We start from the raw sequence: 20,657 nt of genomic DNA, 5'->3' as shown, positions 1-20,657 counted from the left end.
AGAATAAAATAGACACAAAGAATATTAGATTAATAATAGACAGATCTGAGGACAGACACGCCTGTCTTTCTAAACCTTCAAACCTGTCAATTATTGCAACTTCATTTCTGCATGTTTTCTTCTTTTTCCTCCTTTGCAAGTCATTCAGTTTGTTTTTTAATGAGCTCTTTCCATGCTTAGCCAGCCACTCTTTTTCAGATCATCAAACATATAAACGACAAGTGACCGACTCACCTGCAAATGCGCAGTAGAGTCGGACTCGGAACACTGAGAGTGTACAAGTCCAAGCCCCGCCTCCACCAGCAGTACAGCCCAATGGGGGGAGGGCTTGGACATGGGCGTGGAAATCGGAGGAGGAGGGAGGAGGGAGCAGGGAGGGGAGGAGGAGGCGGAACTGAGGGAAACAGACGCTGGGGGGGGAGGGCAAGGGAGAGAGCAGGGTTGGTGGACGGGGGGGGGGGGGCCACAGGAAAACAAAAAACTAGCCTGTTGTTATGGGCTTAACGGCTAGTCAAACATATAAACGGCAAGTGACCGACTCACCTGCAAATGCGCAGTAGAGTCAGAAAGCTGAGAGTGTAGAAGTCCAAGCCCCGCCTCCACCAGCAGTACAGCCCAATAAGGAGGAGGGCTTGGACATGGGCGTGGAAATCGGAGGAGGAGGGAGCAGGGAGGGAAGGATGGGGCGGAACTGAGGGAAACAGACTCTGGGGGGAGGGCAGAGGTGAGAGCAGGGTTGGTGGAGGGGGCGGGGAGGCCATAGGAAAAAAACTAGCCCGTTGTTACGGGCTTAACGGCTAGTAAGTACATAAGTATTGCTTTACTGGGACAGACCAAAGGTCCATCAAGCCCAGCATCCTGTTTCCAACAGTGGCCAATCCAGGTCACAAATACCTGGCAAGATCTCAAAAAAGTACAAAACATTTTATGCTGCTTAGCCCAGAAATACACAGTGGATTTTCCCCAAGTCAATTTAATAATGGTCTATGGACTTTTCCTTTGGGAAGCCGTCCAAACCTTTTTTAAACTCTGCTAAGCTAACCGCCTTATCACATTCTCTGGCAACAAATTCCAGAGTTTAATTACACAATCAGAAAGAAGAGAGACACAGCATGGTAAGTATCTATTGTCTCCCAAAGACTTTTGACATCATCTAACTGATTTTAGCCTGCTTATTGCAACCTTATCCAAATCCGGTAGCCAGAGCTATGCAGAACAAGCACATCTCCATCTCAGCTTTATTCACCTTCTTTCCAGCACTGTCCTCAGAGGTGAGCCAACTGCTTATCCAGCCAGCACTGGGGAGCTTCTTCTTGCTTCCCCAGTTTCTCAGTGGGAGTGGTCTCCAGAGCTGAAAATAGCAGCCACAAATCTTCCAACTTTGCTTTGTCAGCTTTTGGGCAAATCTAATTTTTGATGAATGTTCAAAAGGGCTGTTCTGTAAGTTAAGTGTGTCCCTGCTGCATTTAGGCATCCACATTTATGCCAGATCTATGGTCGGTGTAACTGCTAAATGGAGCCACTTAGTCATAGAACTGCCCCCCTAAATGTTTATTAACATACAAACATAAGAATAGCCATACTGAGTCAGACCAATGGTCCATCTAGCCAATCCAGGTCACAAATACCTGACAGAATCCCAAGAAGTAGCAAGGTTCTGGAATCCCAAGGAGTAGCAACATTCCATGCTACCAATCCCAGGGACAGCAATGGCTTCCCCCATTTCTATTTCAATAGCAGACAAGCACAAATGATTCTTAAAAGAACATTTTGGGGAATAAATCCTTATCTTTAGGCTGCTCCAAAGCATAAGCAAACAGTGAGCAGAAATGTTTTTTTTTTTTGTTACATTTGTACCCCACACTTTCCCACTCATGGCAGGCTCAATGGAGGGTTAAGTGACTTCTCTCTCTCTCTCTCTCTCTCTCTCCTTACAGTCTGTGATTGTCACAAAGCAGCAACAGGCTGTTGGGTTATTATTGCCAATAGGATGTGGCCATTTTGCAACAGGCCCGTGTCCTTTGGAGAACTAAAATCATAAAAATGACAAAACATATGACTGTAGGAAAAGGTGGCAGCTAAAATTGTAACAAGCTGCTTAGACCCTTTCCAGTACAGATCCCTTTCATCCATATACATAGCTATGTACAGAGTAATGTTTTTAGACTCCAAGACTTTGGCAGTTGGTCCACCTGATAATTATCACCAATTTGGTGGCTGGCATAGCTTAGAAGCCACAGAAAACATACCAATCAGGCATGCTTTGAAAAGGGCAGGGTCGCCGAGAGACTGGGCCAGGCCCGGGACAAGGCCGCCCCTGGGGCCCCCCCACCCGAGGTCACCAGGCCCCCTCCACCCGCCATCGGGCCCTCCCTCCACCGGGCCCTCTCTCCACCCCCGGGCCCTCTGCACTGACCTTAAGCGCCTCATCTTCGAAAGCGCAGCAGCAACAAGCAGCAGCAGACCACTCCGTCCTTCCGTGTCCTGCCCTCGCGGAAGTTACGTCAGGCGAGGGCGGGACACGGAAGGACGGAGTGGTCTGCCACTGCTTGCTGCGCTTTTGAAGGTGAGGCGCTTAAGTTCAATGCCAGGGAGCGACGGAGGGCGGGCAGGCCGGACTGCGGCGGCGGCGGCGCCGGGCCCCCCTGGAGGCCCGGGGAATTTTGTCCCCCCCTGTCCCCTCCTCTCGGCGGCCCTGGAAAAGGGGCTCCTATTTCTTGATGGTTATACAATCAGATAAGTTTTGTAATTAAGGGAGGTTTTTTGTTGTTGTTGTTGTTTTTAAATCATGGTTCTTCAAGACCAGAACCCTAAAGCAGCCACACAGCCTTTGGTTTTTTTCCATTTAGAAAACACAGATAAAGACAACAGTCCTGGAAAGAAAAGGGTTTAAGATGGTCAATCTGTGGGAACACAGTCCCCTTAGAATCAAAACTATATATAGAGGAAAGGTCCCAGGTAACCTTCTTTCTGAGAAGTTCTGAGAGAAGAGGACATTTCTCTGCTTAAATGAACATTATTCTGCTCTGTGCTTTGGTGATTTCAAGATTGTGATAAAAGAGAAACTGTTCATTGATAAAGAGAGTTTGAATTAAAATTACTACTACTAATAATCATTTCTGTAGCACTATTAGAGCAAACTAACTTTATTTGCTAGTTTCCATAGTGTAAAACCCTTTCCCCCATGGTTATAAACTTGAATTTTCTGCCAGAGGTAGAAACTTAACTGTCACAGCCTACAGCATTAACAGATAGGCCCTGATGTGCCTTCTAGTGGCTAGTTGTCTTCATTCCCGCCCACCCCTAGCATATCTCATCATTTATAGCCTTAATTTATAGTCAATTATTCTAATTAGGATAACAAGAGGGGAGTTTTCATTACAGAGTTTTCATTACATTTCATTACTGAATTGTTTGTTTACTCTATCCAGAAATACTAGGACTAGGGGGCATGCGATGAAGCTACAAAGTAGCAAATTTAATACGAATTGGAGAAAGTTTTTCTTCACTCAACATGTAATTAAACTCTGGAATTTGTTGCCAGAGAATGTGGTAAAGACGGTTAGCTTAGCGGGGTTTAAAAAAGTTCTGGACAGCATCCTAAAGGAAAAGTTCATAAACCATTATTAAATTGACTTGGGGAAAATCCATTTCTGGGCTAAGCAGCATAAAATGTATTGAACTTTTTGGGGATCTTGCAAAGTATTTGAGACCTGGAATGGCCACTGTTGGTAACAGGACGCCGGGCTTGATGGACCTTTGGTCTGTCCCAGTGTGGCAATACTTATGTACTTGCTAAGAAGCAAACACTAAATAAAGTAAACAATATACCATATAATCTTAAGGCTCAAGTCTAATGTCCCTAATACCTTAACAAGTTTTAATTAAACAACTCAATAATACTAAGATGCAGACAGCAGTAAGAGGAGTGCTAGCCAATCTTTTGCATTGAGTGTCACATATACGATTATCTCCCAGTTGGCGAGAGGTTATATGTGTGTGCTCGATGCAAAGAGCTCCTAGCTCTCAGAGAACGAATCCATTCTCTTGAGGCTAGACTTGGAGAAATTGAGGGAAACAGAGAGGTACATAGGGGAGACCTACAGGGACATTGTAGAGAAGTCCCACCTCCAGTCTGGCAACCTTTGTGCCGCCTTGGAGGAGGGAGGTCTCCTAAAAGGAGAGCATCACCCCGGTGAAATAGGAAATAATTCTGTAACCAGGACCTGCCCACCAGGCCAGTATCCTCTCGCACCAAGGATGTGTCTCTAAGGGCTTCTGCCCAGGAAGGAAGGACCAGAATAGCTGCTGTAGTTGGTGATTCAAGTTGAGTGGATGGTGGATGTGAGGATCACCTATGGGCTCATTTTCGAAAGAGAAGGACATCCAAATCGGTATAATCAAAAGCCGATTTTGGACATCCCCAACTGCAGTCCGTCGCAAGGATGTCCAAATTTCAAGGGGAAGTGTCGGAGGGCTAGTGAAGGCAGGCCTTGGGCATGCCTAACACTTGGACGTCTTTGACATATAATTGAAAAAAACAGGGATGTCCCTGATGAACACTTGGACGTTTTCAGCCGGATGTGTTTTTATTACGAATAAGGCACAAAAAGGTGCCTGAAATGACCAGATGACCACTGGAGGGAATCGGTGATGACCTCCCATTACTCCCCCAGTGGTCACTAACCCCCTCCCACCCTCAAAAAACATCTTTAGAAATATGTTGTGCCAGTCTCAGATGTCATACTCAGGTCCATGACAACGCATGCAGGTCCCAGGAGCAGTTTTAGTGGGTACTGCAGTACACTTCAGACAGGCAGACCCAGGCCCATACGCCCCTACCTGTTACATTTGTGGAGGAAACAGCGAGCTCTCCACCACAAACCCACTGTACCCATATATAGGTGCCCCCCTTCACCCATTATGGCTATGATAGTGGTGTACATTTGTGGGTGGTGGGTTTTGGGGGCTCAGCACACAAGGTAAGGGAGCTATGTTCCTGGGAGCATTTTATGAAGTCCACTGCAGTGCCCCCTAGGGTGCTCGGTTGGTGTCCTGGCATGTCAGGGAGACCAATGCACTACAAAAGCTGGCTCCTCCCACATTCAAATGATTTGCATTTGGATGTTTTTGACATGGACGTCTTTGGTTTCGAAAATTGCCAGAAGTCAGAAACATCCATGTCTAGGGACGCCCAAATCTAGGGATGTCCAAATTTAAGGATTTGGATGTCTCTGATGGTATTTTCGAAACGAAAGATGGACGTCCATCTTTTTTTCCGAAAATACGGGTTTCCCCGCCCCTGGATTTCGTCTTTTTACAAGGACGTCCAAATCGCAACTTGGACGTTTCTTTCGAAAATTCCCCTTCTAGTAGTCACTTGCCTGCCTGGTGCGAAGGTAGAAAGCTGAAATCCAGATCCTCTGAGGTAGAATTTTTAGAAATGCTCCCCATTCCACGCGCAGGACCCAAGAGGCAGGCACCGCTCTGAATTCTCAATGTGTAGTTGAGACGATGGTACAGGAATGAGGGATTTAGATTTGTTAGGAACTGGGCAACATTCTGGGAAAGGGGGAGCCTGTTCCGAAAGGACAGACTCTACCTTAACCTGGATGGAACCAAGCTACTGGCAAATAGTTAAAAAGCAGATAGAGCAGCTTTTAAACTAAAATGGAGGGGAAAGACAGTAGCCCAGGAGTGCATGGTTCGGTGTAAGTATCCTGAAGTATCAATAGTATCCTGTGAAGGATACTATTGAAACAGAAAAAAAACCCCAAAAACACAGATGCAAAGAGCTCCACAAGAAATCCAAGGCAAAGACAAACACAAACAAACTGTGGGAACGACAAAAGGCAAAAAAGTCTATTACAAATCTTCACTTGAGTCTAGTGAAGATTTGCAATAAAGACTTTTGTTGCCTTTTATCATCCCCACTGTTTTTGTTTACTATTGAAACAGGACACATAGGGAATCTCAACAGACAAGTTTCAATAATGGTGAAAGAAAGCCAAGAGTGTTTAAGGGGAGAACAGAGTAAAGGATGCAAATTATCCCTGTCAACTGCTAAGCAGCTTATAGATGCAAGGAAAAAACACAATTTGAAGTGTCTGTATACAAATGCTAGATGCCTAAAAATAAGACGGGAGAGTTAAGAGTATATAGCACTAAATGAAGAGGTAGATAAAATAGGCATCTCAGAGACCCGGAGGAAGGAGGACGATCAATGGGACACTGTGTTATCAAGGTACAAATTTTATCACAATGATGAGTGGATCAAATTGGAAGGGGAGGGATGTGTTATACTTTAAAACAGGAATTGAGTCAAACAAAACAAACATTCTATGTGGATACTGGGCTTGATGGACCTTCGGTCTGTCCCAGTATGGCAACACTTATGTACTTATGTAGAAATTCCATGTGTGAAGGGCAGGAATATACGGATAGAGCATTAGTACCATCCCCCAGGACAGAATGAACAGAAATTAGGAAAGCTGGCAAAATGGGCAACAGTATAATAATGGGTGATTTCAATTACCCTAATATTGATGGATAAATGTTACATCAGGGAGGGCTATGGAGGTACAATTCCTAGACATAATAAATGACTGTTTCTGGGAGCAATTCCTTCTGCAGCTCCATGTGACCCTGGGCAAATCACTTAACCCTCCATTGTTCCAGGTACAACAGTAGTACAATGTACTACTCAGATTGTGAGCCCACTAGGGACAGACATAGTACCTGTAAAATGAAACTGTAAACTGCTTAGGTCTAAGCGGTATATAAATAGTGAAATGAATTTTAGAACTAGTTCTTAATGGAATGCAGGGCAGGTAACAGTGTTTGGTCCACTGGGAAACCGTGATCATAACATGAACAAATTTGAGTTGATATTTGGAAAGTCACGAAGGAAATCTACTATAGTGGCATTTAATTTTCGAAAGGGCGACTACAAAAAAATGAGGAAAAAGGTTAAAAAGCAGCTAAAAAGATCGGCTGCAGAGGTTAGGACTTTAAATCAGGCATGGATGTTGTTTAAAAATACCATTGTGGAAGCCCATATCAGATGTATTCCATGTACTAACAAAGGTGGAAAGAACAGCAAATGATAGCTAGCATGGTTAAAAGGTGACGTGAAAGAGGCTATTAGAGCCAGAAGAATGGAAAAAGGATCCTGTGGCAGAACAGGGGATTTTCATGCTTGTGATTTGTATTACTGTAGTTATGAAAATTTCTCCTTCAATGCATTTCCCTTGTTTGGCCAGCAGATGGTGTCTGTCCTCTGCTTTACAGCTGTAGCAGGGTCTGTGTTCCTTTCAGCTTACCTTTCCCCAAAGAAAGAGGAAACCCCTGAGGGAAAGTAACTTGCAATGCCATTGGCCAAATACCCTCAGTATTAATGTTCTGGGTCCTGATTGAATTCCCCAGTCTCAGAGTGGGAGTGTGGAGAACAAAGACCTCTGCACTGAGACCCTGTTCAAATCCTGTGAGCAGTTATTTTTTCCTGAACTCCCCAGGTACTACTTAGGTAGTAATAAAGTGTTTATTTAGTTTTAATGTTGATTCTTATTAATTTACCTGTTGCTGTCTACTGTTTACAACTTTTACCATTCACTGTTCTACTTTTTCTGGTAAGAAACCTATTAATTTATCATCTTTGTTATCTTGGACTAAGAATCCTGGTGGTTTGTGTTCTTGGTCTGTGGGACCTCTGAGATCGTGGCCCCAGTGTCCTCAGAAACAACTGTGGGAATAACTTGTGGGTGAGAGATTCGCCAAGAGGCAAGCAGGACCCAGTGCGGTTGGAGGAGGGTATGTCAGTGTAGGAGCAGATGTGCAGGTGCGAGTGAGCCTGGACAGTGCTGAGACAGACCCTATAGGTGGCGCAGGGTTTGCCTCAGGTGAGGGATAGCGCTTAGGCGTTACATAACAGACACAAATGAAGAAAATAAGAAGCAACATAAAAACTGGCAAGCAAGATACAAAGCACTAACAAAGAATGCTAAAAAAGGAATATGAAGAAAAACTTGTCACAGAGGTAAAAACTCATAGCAATAACTTTTTTTCAGGTACACCAGAAGCAGAAAGCCTGCGAGGGAATACATGGTACCATTAGATCCCCAAGAAGCGAAAGGGGCACTCAGGAAGGACATGGCCATAGGAGAGAGACTGAATGAGTTCTTTGCATCAGTCTGTACGGAAGAAGATGTAAGAGGTCTACCTGTACCAGAAATGGTTTCCAAGAGTAACTGAAAGAAATCGTGATCAACCTGGAAGACATACTGAGCCAAATCAACAAGTTAGAGAGTAATAATTCACCTGGACCAGATGATATACACCCCAGGGTACTGAAAGAACTCAAACGTGAAATTTCTGATCTGCTGTTAGTGATCTGTAACCTGTAAATCTTCCATAGTACCTGACAATTGGAGGGTGGCCAATGCAACACCAAATTTTAAGAAGGGTTACAGGAGTGATCCAGGAAATCACAAACTGGTAAGCCTGATTTCAGTGCCGGGTAAAACAGTGGAAGCTATTATAAAGAATAAAATTACGAAACACATAGTTTAAAGGGACAGAGTCAGCATGAGTTCAGCTAAGGGCAGTCTTGCCTCACCAATTTGCTTCATTTCTTTGAAGGTATGAATAAACATTTGGTTTAAGGTGAGCTGGTTGATGCAGTGAATCTAGATTTTCAGACAGCTTTTGACAAAGTTCCTCATGAGAAACTCTTGAGAAAATTACAGGAGAGGGTGAAATAGCCATTTTTCTCAATGGAGGAAGGTAAATAGTGGAGTGCTGCAGATATCTGTACTGGGACTGGTGCTATTTAACATATTTATAAATTATCTGGAAAATCAGAACAACAAGTGAGGTGATTAAAGTTGCAGATGACTCAAAACTATTCAAGGCTGTCAAAACACATGCAGATTCTGAAAAATTGTAGGAAGACCTTAGGAAATTGAAAGACTTGGCATCCAAATGGCAGATGAAATTTAATATGGACAAATGCAAGTGATGAACATTGGGAAGAATAATCTGAATCAGTTACCTGATGCTAGGGTCTACACTAGGAGTCAGCACCCAAGAAATAGATCTACGTGTCATTGTAGACAATACGCTGAAATCTTCTGCCCAGTGTGCGGCAGCGGCCATAAAAGCAAACAGGATGCAAGGAATTATTAGGAAAGAGATGATAAATAAGACCTAGTTTATTATAATGCCTATGTATTGCTCCATGGTACAAACTCACCTTTGAGTACTACATTCAGTACTGGTTTCCATATCTCAAAAAAAGTTATAGAAGAATTAGAAAAGGTTCAAAGAAGACGACCAAAATGATAAAGGGGATGGAACTCTTCTCATATTAGGAATGGCAAAAGAGGTTAGGGCTCTACAGCTTGGAAAAGAGACAGCTTAGGTGGGATATGATCGAGGTTTACAAAATCCTGAGTGGTGTAGAATGGGTAAAAGTGAATCGATTTTTCACTCTTTCAAAAAGTACTAAGACCAGGGGATAATCAATGAAACTATTTGGAAATACTTTTAAAACAAATAGAAGGAAATAGTTTTTTTCACTCAGAGAATAGTTAAGCTCAGGCACTCATTGCCAGAGGATGTGACAACAGCAGTTAGTGTATCTGGGTTCCCAGAGGAAAAGTCAATAGTCTGCTATTGAGAAAGACATGGGGGAAGCCACTGCTTACCCTGGGATCACTAGCATGGAACAGGGGCGTATCTGCGTTGGGCCACGGGGGCCTGGGCCCCCGCAGATTTTGCCCTGGACCCCCCTACCGCCGTCACCTACCTTTGCTGGCGGGGGACCCCAACCCCCGCCAGCCGAGGTCCGCTTCCTCCTGCCACTGCCTTTAAAAATATTCCTTCGGCTGGCGAGGGACCCCAACCCCCGCCAGCCGAGTCGAGGTCTTTTAAAGTTATTTTTCATCCTCCGGAGTCCGAGCTGTTCAAAGCTGCTTCTTTCGGAGTCTGACGTCGGAAGTGGACTTTGGCTGGCGGGGGTTGGGGTCCCCCACCAGCAAAGGTGTGTGTGTGTGTGTGTGGGGGGGGGGGGGGTCGGCACTGGCAGTGGTGGTCGGGGGAGGGCGGCGGCGGGGGGGGGGCCTATAATGTGCCCCCACACTCTAGCCCTGGCCCCCCCTACCGCCACATTTCAGATACGCCCCTGGCATGGAATGTTGCTACTAATTGGGTTTCTGCCAGGTACTTGTGACCTGGATTGGCCACTGTTGGAAATAAGATACTGGGTTAGATGGACCATTGATCTGACCCAATATGGCTATTCTTATGTTCTTACAAATGGGAGGGTGGTAAAAGAAAATGTCAGGGGCTGTGCAGACTTTCTGACTAGCCGTGCATTACTGCAACCTCTGATTACATGAGATGCCCTTTTTATAGGGGGGGGGGAGGGGTCAGCTGGGGAGAAAAAGTACTGTGTCTGTACTACAAAACCAAACCTGGGAAAAAGTACACCACTATAATTTTACCAGTTTCTATCTTTTTGTCAATAAATCAAATGAATATCTGAAAGGTCATCTAGAAATCATTTATGAAAAATTTGAACCTCCACAAATGACTTTCATTTTATAAAAGGTAAAATATACCCACCACGAAAGCTCTTTTTCCTAGTATTATCCATACAAATGGCTGATAAAATATGTTTCCTCTGTGTTGTATGAGTGCTGATATGCAAAAACAAGAAACGTGTACCTATACCCTTTCTTTTTTTCAATCTATACCTCGTCCCTGGGCTCTCTGATCTCATCTCATGGTTTCCAGTATCATCTCTATGCTGATGACACCCAGCTTTATCTCTCCACACCTGACATCACTGCTGAAACCCAGGCCAAAGTATCGGCCTGCATATCCGACATTGCTGCCTGGATGTCCAACCACCACCTGAAACTGAACATGGCCAAGACTGAGCTTATTGTCTTTCCACCCAAACCCACTTCTCCTCTCCCCCACTTTCTATTTCAGTAGATAACACCCTCATCCTCCCTGTCTCATCTACCCGCAACCTCGGAGTCATCTTCGACTCCTCCCTCTCCTCTGCGTATATCCAGCAGACAGCCAAGACCTGTCGCTTCTTTCTCTATAACATCAGCAAAATTCGCCCTTTCCTCTCTGAGCACACCACCCGAACTCTCATCCACTCTCTCATTACCTCTCACCTTGACTACTGCAACCTACTCCTCACTGGCCTCCCACTTAACCATCTATCCCCCCTTCAATCCGTTCAGAACTCTGCTGCGCGTCTTATTTTCCGCCAGAACCGATATGCTCATATCACCCCTCTCCTCAAGTCACTTCACTGGCTTCCGATCAGGTATCGCCATAGGCAGTCGGTGGCCCAACTGTTTGGGGAGGCTAAAGGGGGCGGGGTTAGGGGTGGAGCCAAGGGCGGAGCTTATATCCATAATTGTCTGATAACACACAGAAAAAAATAAAATAAAATAATCACAATTAATACCTTTTATTAAATTTAGATAGATATTAGATATTTATCATATGTCAAAGAATAAAGTGGTTGCTCAAAGCATATTCTAAGCACAATTGCTCAACTGCAAAACACTATGCACAACTGTGCAAAAACACACTCAGAACCTTACTGTACCATAAATATTACACTGGGCAGAACCTAATACACCAATATACCAATATGAAATAAGGGATCATATCATCACAATTCTCATGTAGAGCCACAAAACACCCTAATTCATGTTTAATGTGGGATAAAATGCCATAAATAAGTAAATAAATAAATATAAACTTTTAATGTTGAGTACCTGATTCTCAAAGTGGACATATTCCAAACACTATAATGAAAATAAAATGATCTTTTCTACCTTTGTTGTCTGGTAACTTTTTGTGATCATGCTGGCCATCGAGAGTTGAAGTCTCGCAAGGCTGCTTCAACTCTCGGTGGCCATTTTGAAACGCTGAGAGCCGGACTCACACAGGATGTAGCAGGGCAGCTAGCAGCAGCGCTCCGGGCAGGAAAGCGGGGGCTGTTTCTTTCCTGCCCCCGAGCGAACAGGTGCATCTAGACCACCAAGGATAGTAGCGTACGGGGAGGGGAGGTGACAGGGGGGCGGGAAGGTGATGGGGTGAAGAGGGGGCGACCGGGGCGTGGCGATGGCGTGAAAGGGGCGGGGTGATGGGTACGTCCTCGGCAGCAGCAATTCGTTGGACGGGGAGGAGTAGCGTGTTTCCCTATTCCTCCCCTTTCTTTCATGTGCGTGTTTGTGTACTTGTCCCGCCCTCGATGTCATCACGTGTGACGCGAGGGCGGTGCATGGAGACATGGTGAGTGTTCTGGCTTCACCACCATGAACTTACGAACCGGTGTCTGAGTGCCTGCAGTGACGTCAGTGTCCTCAGAACGTTGAGGGTGCGTTTTATTATAGTCGATTTTTTTTTATCCTTGCCTATATGTACTCTTTCAGGTGAATGACCTAGATTAAAGATTTTTTTTTTTTCAAAGAATTTGGTCTTTTTGTGTCCAATCTTTGTTTTTAAACTCATGAACCATGCATATTTTGACAGGTGATCTACCACCATTAAGATGTATTTTTAGCCGTTGTTATAAGAAGACAAGGCAATACAAGACATATCAACTAAATCAGCTTGATATTGTGCGTCCACATCTAACATTATTGTTTTATTTCTATTAAAATAGATCCTGGAAAGCCTGTGTAAAGTATCTTGGTCTGTAACCCATTCAGTTTACATCTCTGTTTCATTATGTTTTTTTTAGCAGCCTGAAAAAGAGGATTTATTGCCTCAAAAGTTCCCTATTGTTTTTGGGTCATAGTAAATGCTCTTTAACAAGCCGTCATGAATGGCTAGTATGTGCCTTGTAAGTATCCCCCACCAGTTAACAGATTTATAAAGTCAGATATATAATGGCTGACAGAAAATATCAGGCTTATCTCACTGCTATAGTCACATGATTTGTAGTTACCATGACAACAGAGAAGCTGTCAGGCAGGATGGCCATGTCCAGGCTTATCCAGTGTTGCCAGGTGGGCGGTTTTACCGCCCAATTGGGCGGTTTTCCGCGACCCGCCGCGGGAAATTTTTGCCCGCGGCGGGTTGCGGTTTTTTGGGCTGTTTTTGGCCTTCAGTGCGGTTTTTTCGGCCGCGGGGGGGCGGGGTTAGTGACGTTTTTGGGTGGGGTTAATGACGTTTTGGGCGGGGTTAGTGACGTGGGAGGCGGGGCCGATGACGTAGGAGGCGGGGCCGATGACGGGGAGGCGGGGCCGATGACGTGGGAGGCGGGGCCGATGACGTGGGAGGCGGGGCCGATGACGTGGGAGGCGGGGCCGATGACGGGGAGGCGGGGCCGATGACGGGGAGGCGGGGCCGGTGACGTGGAAGGCGGGGCCGGGGTTGATGACGGCGGGGGCGGGCGTGATGACGCGGGGGTGGGGGTGTCAGGGGCGGGGTTTGTGTTTGGGCGGGTTTTGGGCTGTTTTTTGGGCTCGATCGGGCTGGAAAAAAATTTTCCACCTGGCAACCCTGGGCTTATCCCCTTACTAGATTATATGGCTCACTGTCACCATAACAACAGGAAAGATCTCACATGAGTTAGAAGGATGCTTGTATTGGTACAAACCTGACTCAAACTATGATGATCAGACAAATTAGTTGATAGGGAATACAAATCTTCACTGAAGGCATCCTACTAGGAAGAGAGGGAGAAGTATTTCTTCCTGTCACTGCTCTGTGACAAGAGCAGATTGTAAGGAGAGAAAAGAATCCCTCTGTCACCCATTTCTGCTCACTGTTTTACTATGCTTTTTAGCAGCCTAAAAAACAAACTCTCATACTATAAGTTTTCTAAATACCTCCCCCCCCCCAACCAGTTAACAGATGTTTAAAGTTTCAGAGTATTCTTTGATCTTACTAAACCTGACTCGGGAGCCATGATGAGCAGACTAGTTAATAGGAATACATACCTTCACTGAAAACATCCATCAGAGCCACAATTTAGAAGTAGGTATGGTAGATCGTGTGGGAAACCTTTTCTTCAGTTTTGACAAATAACATTAAAAAATTAATTTCTAGACTTGCAATGAGAAATTACCAGGTTGATCCTTGCCCAGTGAGTCTATTTAAATTTATACCTGAGTCATCATATCTCAGTAACTTATTTGGTGACTCTAACTTTAAAATGAGGGCTGCTTCCCAAAAATGATGAGACATTATTTTAACTCTGTTACTTAAAGGGAAGAAACTTGATAAAGCTTTGTTAACAACTGTAGACCAGTTGTGAATATACCTATCTTTGACTAAAGTAATTGAAACCACTGTTGCAGAACAGTTTTATCAGTATTTAGAAGATTATAATCTACTTGATTCTTCTCTGTCTGGATATCAAAGTAAATACACTATTGTTTTCTTATTGACTGAACTAAGTCTACTCTAGACAAAGAAAAACACTGTCCTGAACCACCTAGCTGCCCACTGTTGGATAGAAATAAGGTGCCACTCTGAGACAGGATAAAACTCTTCAGGATTATGGTGGATTCTGATGTAGATATGATTGTGCAGAAGATGCTAGCTAACTTACAGTTAATTCGTGATATCAAAATTCTGCTACAATCTAATATAATAATTTGCTCCTCCAACATTCCAATGTGTCTCACTGGGATCGTAACCACCTGCTGACATCATTCCTCCAACGTTCTCCTCCAACGTGTGTCACTGGGATTGTAACCACCTGCTGACGTCACTCCTCCAACGTTCTCTGTCCCCCCTCTCTCCCAGTTCCATAAGACCCTGGAAATGGGAGGGAGGGACAGAGGGCAGTGGGACCCTGGAAATGGGAGGGAGGGAGGGGGACACTGGAACTCGGAGAGGGAGGGAGGGGGGCCTGGAACTCGGAGGGAGGTGGAGGAGCAGGGGAGAGATGCTGCACATGGATGGATGGAGGGGGCAGGGCACAGAGGACGTTGCCTGCATATGGATGAATGCAGGAAAGAAAGCATAATGCAGAGGAGGGAGGGGACCCTGAAACTCGGAGGGAGGCAGGGAGGGGACGACCCTGGAACTCGGAGGCAGGGAGAGGACGACCCTGGAACTCAGAGGGCGGGAGGGAGGGGGGACGACCCTGGAACTGGGAGGAAGGGGGTGGCCCTGGCACACACTCTTATGCTCACACACACACTCTCTCTTTCACAGATACACTCGCACATTCGCTCTCTCTCTCACACAGTCACTTTCATACACACTCTCTCAAACATACACACTCCGAGGAAAACCTTACTAGCGCCCATTTCATTTGTGTCAGAAACGGGCCTTTTTTTTTTACTAGTCAATCATAATTGGTTAGTTACACAAGCACTAGTCCTTTCTCACTGTGATTATTGCAACCTAGTGTTATTAGGTCTACCAGAAAACAAATTCATAGACTTCAGGTGCTACAAAAAGTAGCCTCCAAGTTGATTGTGGGTGGACAATGGATTGACCATGCCACTCATTATTCAATATAGCTACACTGGTTGCCAATAAAGGCCAAAATTTTATTTAAATTACTACTGTTTATGTTTAGAATAATACAAGGATTAGCACCTCCTTAAGACATATGATATCTTTGTATTGATCTATTAGAACCTTGTGCTCTAGAAATGAAATCTGTTTGCAAATTCCTTCTGTGAAAGCTATGAGATTTCAGGATACGCTAACCATATTTGTCTATGTGTTCTGTAATTTTTTCTTTATAATAGTTTCCACTATTTTGCCCCGTACTGAAGTCAGGCTTACCAGTTTATAATTTCCCAGATCACCCCTGGAACCCTTTTTAAAAATCTGCATCACATTGGCTACCCTCCAGTCTTCAGGTACTATGGACAATTTTAACAACAGTTACAGATCACCATCCGGTCCAGGTGATTTATCTCTCTTTAACTTGTCAATTTGGGTTAGTACATCTTCCAAATTCTCTGAACAATACTTGGTTAAATAGAGGTGGTCTTGTTATACTACGATTATATGATGATATTGGTTATATCAATGATAATTTGCTTTAGTTGTAAACAGCATTATAATGTTTTGGTCTATGTGGTTTGTAATCCCTCTTCAGCTGGTTTCCAGTAAAGCAGAATAAAAATGCTGAATTAAATTAAATTATTAGGAAGAGAGGAAGGGGTGATTGTCTTCCTTTTTGCTCACTAGTTTGTAAGAAAAGGGGGGAAAAATCTCCCTTTTAAGTCTTGTATAACCCAGTAGGAAATAATTTGGATTGAACCTGTTTTGATGTCATCAAAAGTGACTGGTGTCCATTTCTTGTGATCTCATTGAGAGCTAGATAGTCCATTTATGATCATATTGTAGGGGTGTGGATCCAGCAGAAAGAGCATTAGGGGGATAGACAGTGAGAACGACTTGGGTGGAGTTATACCTATTCCAATGGAAGGGGGTAGGCTTGAGCCTAACCCTGATGTGAATGCTGATTGGCTGATGACAAGTAAGACAAGGATGACAATCAGCTTGATTGATGGTGTACCCCATACTACTTTTAAAATACTAACAAAATCCCTGGATAGTTGTTGATGGAAGTCCATGGGACAAGAGTCAAGGAAAGACTGGCTCTGACTGAGTGAATTCCTTCAAAAAGGCAGTAAATAAATCCTAATAAATAAATTTAGAAGAAAGTTGTCCGCATCAAATTCTCCCCCTCCCCCACCCATTTCCGAACAAATACCATCATCATCAAACTGTTACAAAAAAAAAAAAATCTATGTGAATTTGTAAGCACAATTTTAAGGCAACATCATTTTAAACAAAAGAACAGAAAATAAACCTGTAAGTAACAAATCTCACCTTGTTCATTTCATCATTTTCATCACATAATAACTGCAACTGGATCTCCTCTGGAGCAGCCTCAATACACACATCTTGCTCACTGCAAACTGAGGACCCAAAGAAAGTTCACAGTCACAAAGGTTGAAAAGAAAAAGCTGGTCTATTAATGTTCTTAGGTTTAGACAAATGAATGTGGAGTTCTCAAAAGAAGATCAGACTTTTCATCTAGGGCAGAGAGCCTCAACGGGTGGTCCATGCACCCAAGGGGGTATGCCAGACAAATGCTGTACAAAATTATACTGGCCACCAATTCATGCTTCCCCCCACCCCAACTGATGTTTTGCTGAGAGCTTAAGTGAGACTTGAGACATTCTATTGTGCGATTCACTATCCAACACAAAGCTTATCGTGAGATGGGCCAATGGAAGAAAAAGCAAGAAGATGGCAGCAGTGTCAGCAACCACTACACAGGTTGATGCCAACGAGGCAGTGCGAGTCTCCATTCTGTGAAACCAAAAAGCAAAAGAAGAGGCAGCAGTGGCAGGGAACTAAACCTGCAGGCCAAAATGAAGCAGCAGGATAAGTAATTTGAGACAGTGTTAAGATTGTTGAGCTGGGGACAGGATGGGAGGTTGTAACACCAGAAAGAAAGGGATTGCTTGGGACAGGAGAAAGATAGGCTACAGTTGACAGAATAGTAAATGAGAGGGTGGATGGTTAAGAGAGAGAGACAAACTCACTCATTCTCCTTCATCCATCATCCTGTCCCCAGCAATTCCTCTCTAGTGATTCAACCTCCCACCACCCACCCTCAAATATCTGGTTCTCGTCTCAGCAGTCTCAATCCCGTGTCCTGTCCTAGCATTATCTTGATGGCCCTCCATCCCCACCATTTTCAAGCCAACCCCCACCATGGCTTCAGTAGTCACACTCATTCAACTGCTAACCAGCTCCTGAAGGATTCTGATGCACATATCATCATTATTTTGTTATTAAACAAATTTGTTTTTCATATATGGCAAGATAAGTACATGTGAAAATGAATGCGAAACGTGTGTGTGGAGGGGGGGGTCTGTGAAATGTTAAAGCTGAAGAGGGGGCCTTAGCTCTGAGAAAGGTTGTAAACGTCTGGTCTCGGTGATTAAGCTACATGGAGGGTAATTTTTTTTAACAAGACATCTCAACTGAAAGTCCAAGAAGACCCCTATTTTAAGTCTGTAAAGGGATCACAGGCACCTAGGTGCCTTGATAAAACATACACCCAGAACCAGCCCCAGGAATGCACAAATTCATACACATTATTAAATTTATGCCTGTGCCAAAGATGGTGTTAATCTGCGTGCATGACCGATGTGCATGTGTATACTTGTGTATTTTATAATACACAGGGTGAAGCAAAAGAGTTTGTTGCTGTTTTCTTAGCAACTGCTTGGAATTTCAATGTGAAATTTTACAGCTTTATTTCTTGTTACTATCTACATTTAAATGCTGAGTGGAATGAGATTATCTTTAAACACGGCAAAGTTACGGATTTTTTTTAGCGTGGCCGCTCAGCGATTTTTGCACATTCAAAAAATGTTTGCACTGTAAAACTACCATTATTTGGAAAAAAAATGGGGTACCAGCTTACTGTTAATGTCATCACAGTGATGTGGACTTTTGTCTGGGGAGCAATGTTGGAGGCCCATCATAAGCTCCACCCAAAGCTACAAATAATCACCAAACTCAAGGAAGCGCTGCAGGTGATCTGGGACAGCCTGCCACAGGGACCGATCGACAAGGCTGTTAACTTCCCCTGAAGGCCGGTGTTAAAGCTGGGGGTGGACACTGTGCATTCACAGTGACTGCAAAATTCTGACACATTGTTAATTGTTTCGTTTGAATGATGTTATTTTACTGTGTTTTAGCTCAAACATTTTTTAAAAATCATTTTTATAAAATATCAAAAACACTTAAGGTTACAAATAAAGAAATGAAAAAACTGTGAAGCACAGGTACAAACCACCCACCTCCCCTACCCAATCTACCCACCCCAATCCCCTCTGGTGGCAAAAACACAGTATATTCAAGCATTCAAAATGTAGCTGCATGCTGTCGGTGTCAAGAGTGGCCCAAGAAACGATCACCACGTGCCGTAGCAAGATCCAAAATACTCATGCTCTAGAGCACTAAGAAGTATATATAGTAACATAGTAAATGATGGCAGATAAAGACCTGTACGGTCCATCCAGTCTGTCCAATTATCATAGCGGACCTCTAATGTGGCACAGTGGGGGCCTCCGGAGACAACCAACGAGACAAAATAGTCTTTTGTCTCATAAAGGCTTGCATTCCTGCAGGGCACAGACTCTGGGTAGAGAAAATCTCAAACAACTGAGAAGAGGGGGGTCCAACCAACGTTCCAAAACTGAGAGACATGTCTTGCCAACTGAGACCAGTAGGAGTGGATCAGTGAGCAGGACCAAAATGTGACCCAGATGTGCCCTTCTCCCCGTGCTGAACGCTTAGGATGTAAGTTGTCAGGGTGACAGGTTGCATGAAAAGCCCTGTAGGGGGCGATGTACAATCGGTGCACAAATTTACATTACAGCTCCCAATGACCAGAGCTCTCAGTAAGGCCAGAGATGCGGGTCAGACAAGATTTAAGGTACTGTGGTTGGATGGGAGAAGGCTGGTCCGAGGACCATTCATGTGTGAGAGCATTATAGCAACAACCACTCGCAGCCTAGTGTCCCCCACATGTAAAGGGCCCACACGGTGCACTCTGTCAAGTCAAGTGGGATCAGGACCCCCACTTGGGGGAGCTGCACCTGCAACCAAGACTCCAAAGTCGAGTGCAATGAGGAGTCAGCAAGTTTTTCTGGAAACCCCACAAAACTGTAGGTTCTCCCGTCGGGCCCAGTTTTCGAGGCCATCAATTTTTTCTTGCTGGGAGTCAACAAGGGCCTCCAGGCACACCACATCAGCAGTGTGGGCCTGCACCATGTCCTCCATGTTGGACACTCAACATTCCAGCTCTCCCATTCTCCGGGTCAGCTCAGAGGTAAGTTGCACTAGTTCGGCAATTTGCTCTGATAATTGGGTGAAGCAAAAGTCAAGAGTTTTCACCACTGCTTCTGTAAGTTCTGATATGAGGGCTGTCATATCCATGTGCAGGGGAAGGAGACACCACCATCTCAGCTGTCTGTGCTCCACCACAATCTTTCTCTATGCTCATAGATTTTGGAGTCATCGGGTGGGCTGAACGGGTAACGTAACCACCCATAAGTGGTAAGGAACAAAATGGTGCAAAGTGGAGTCCGAGAACAACCTCAGAGAGGACCAATGGTGTGGGATAAAGGAGGGCCCCCGAGCAGCTTGCGGTTCCTGAGAAAATGGCAAAAAAACTCTAGGGGGTTACTTTTTTTTTTTTGCCTCACCCTGTATGTACATATGTCATGACTCCACCCCCCTGCCAAAAAACTATTTCCCCAGAAACACCTACCTGTACATAGTATAAAAGTAGGTGGACTCTTTCCCTATGCCTAATTTTTATGTATTTATGCAGCTGCACAATTTTATAAAAGCATGTTAAATGGGATTTATATGTGGGAAAAGCAATATAAAATTACTCCCAAATAGTTGTAGGTATTGCAGAATATAGAGACTGAACTTGTATTAAAAGCAACACATACATAATTAGGCTGGCTCAACCTATGGACCAAGTGAGCACTGGCTCAGGGTGCTGGAGATAAAGGGCATCAAATCTCCCTCTCTCTTCCCTCCCTCACCAGCCTGCCTGCCCATGGTCTGGCATCTCCCCTTCTATATTCACCTCCCCTCCCCGATCT

At 44.4% G+C, this 20,657-nt stretch overlaps 1 protein-coding gene across 4 annotated transcripts in view; it reads right to left on the bottom strand.

The window, feature by feature from the left end:
• Positions 1-20,657, bottom strand: part of TIAM1 (T cell lymphoma invasion and metastasis 1) — a 369,616-nt gene that overhangs the window by 95,379 nt on the left and 253,580 nt on the right. For all 4 annotated transcript variants that reach the window (XM_030202124.1, XM_030202125.1, XM_030202126.1 and 1 more), the window contains exon 15: positions 16,846-16,934. In XM_030202124.1, the coding sequence (XP_030057984.1) occupies positions 16,846-16,934 (89 nt within the window). The remainder of the gene's footprint in view (positions 1-16,845; positions 16,935-20,657) is intronic.

The sequence above is a fragment of the Microcaecilia unicolor genome, chromosome 4 (assembly GCF_901765095.1).
Source record: "Microcaecilia unicolor chromosome 4, aMicUni1.1, whole genome shotgun sequence".
NCBI lineage: Eukaryota > Metazoa > Chordata > Amphibia > Gymnophiona > Siphonopidae > Microcaecilia > Microcaecilia unicolor.
The sequence above is the reverse complement of the archived record's forward strand: the minus strand, read 5'-3'. Positions and strand labels throughout refer to the sequence as shown.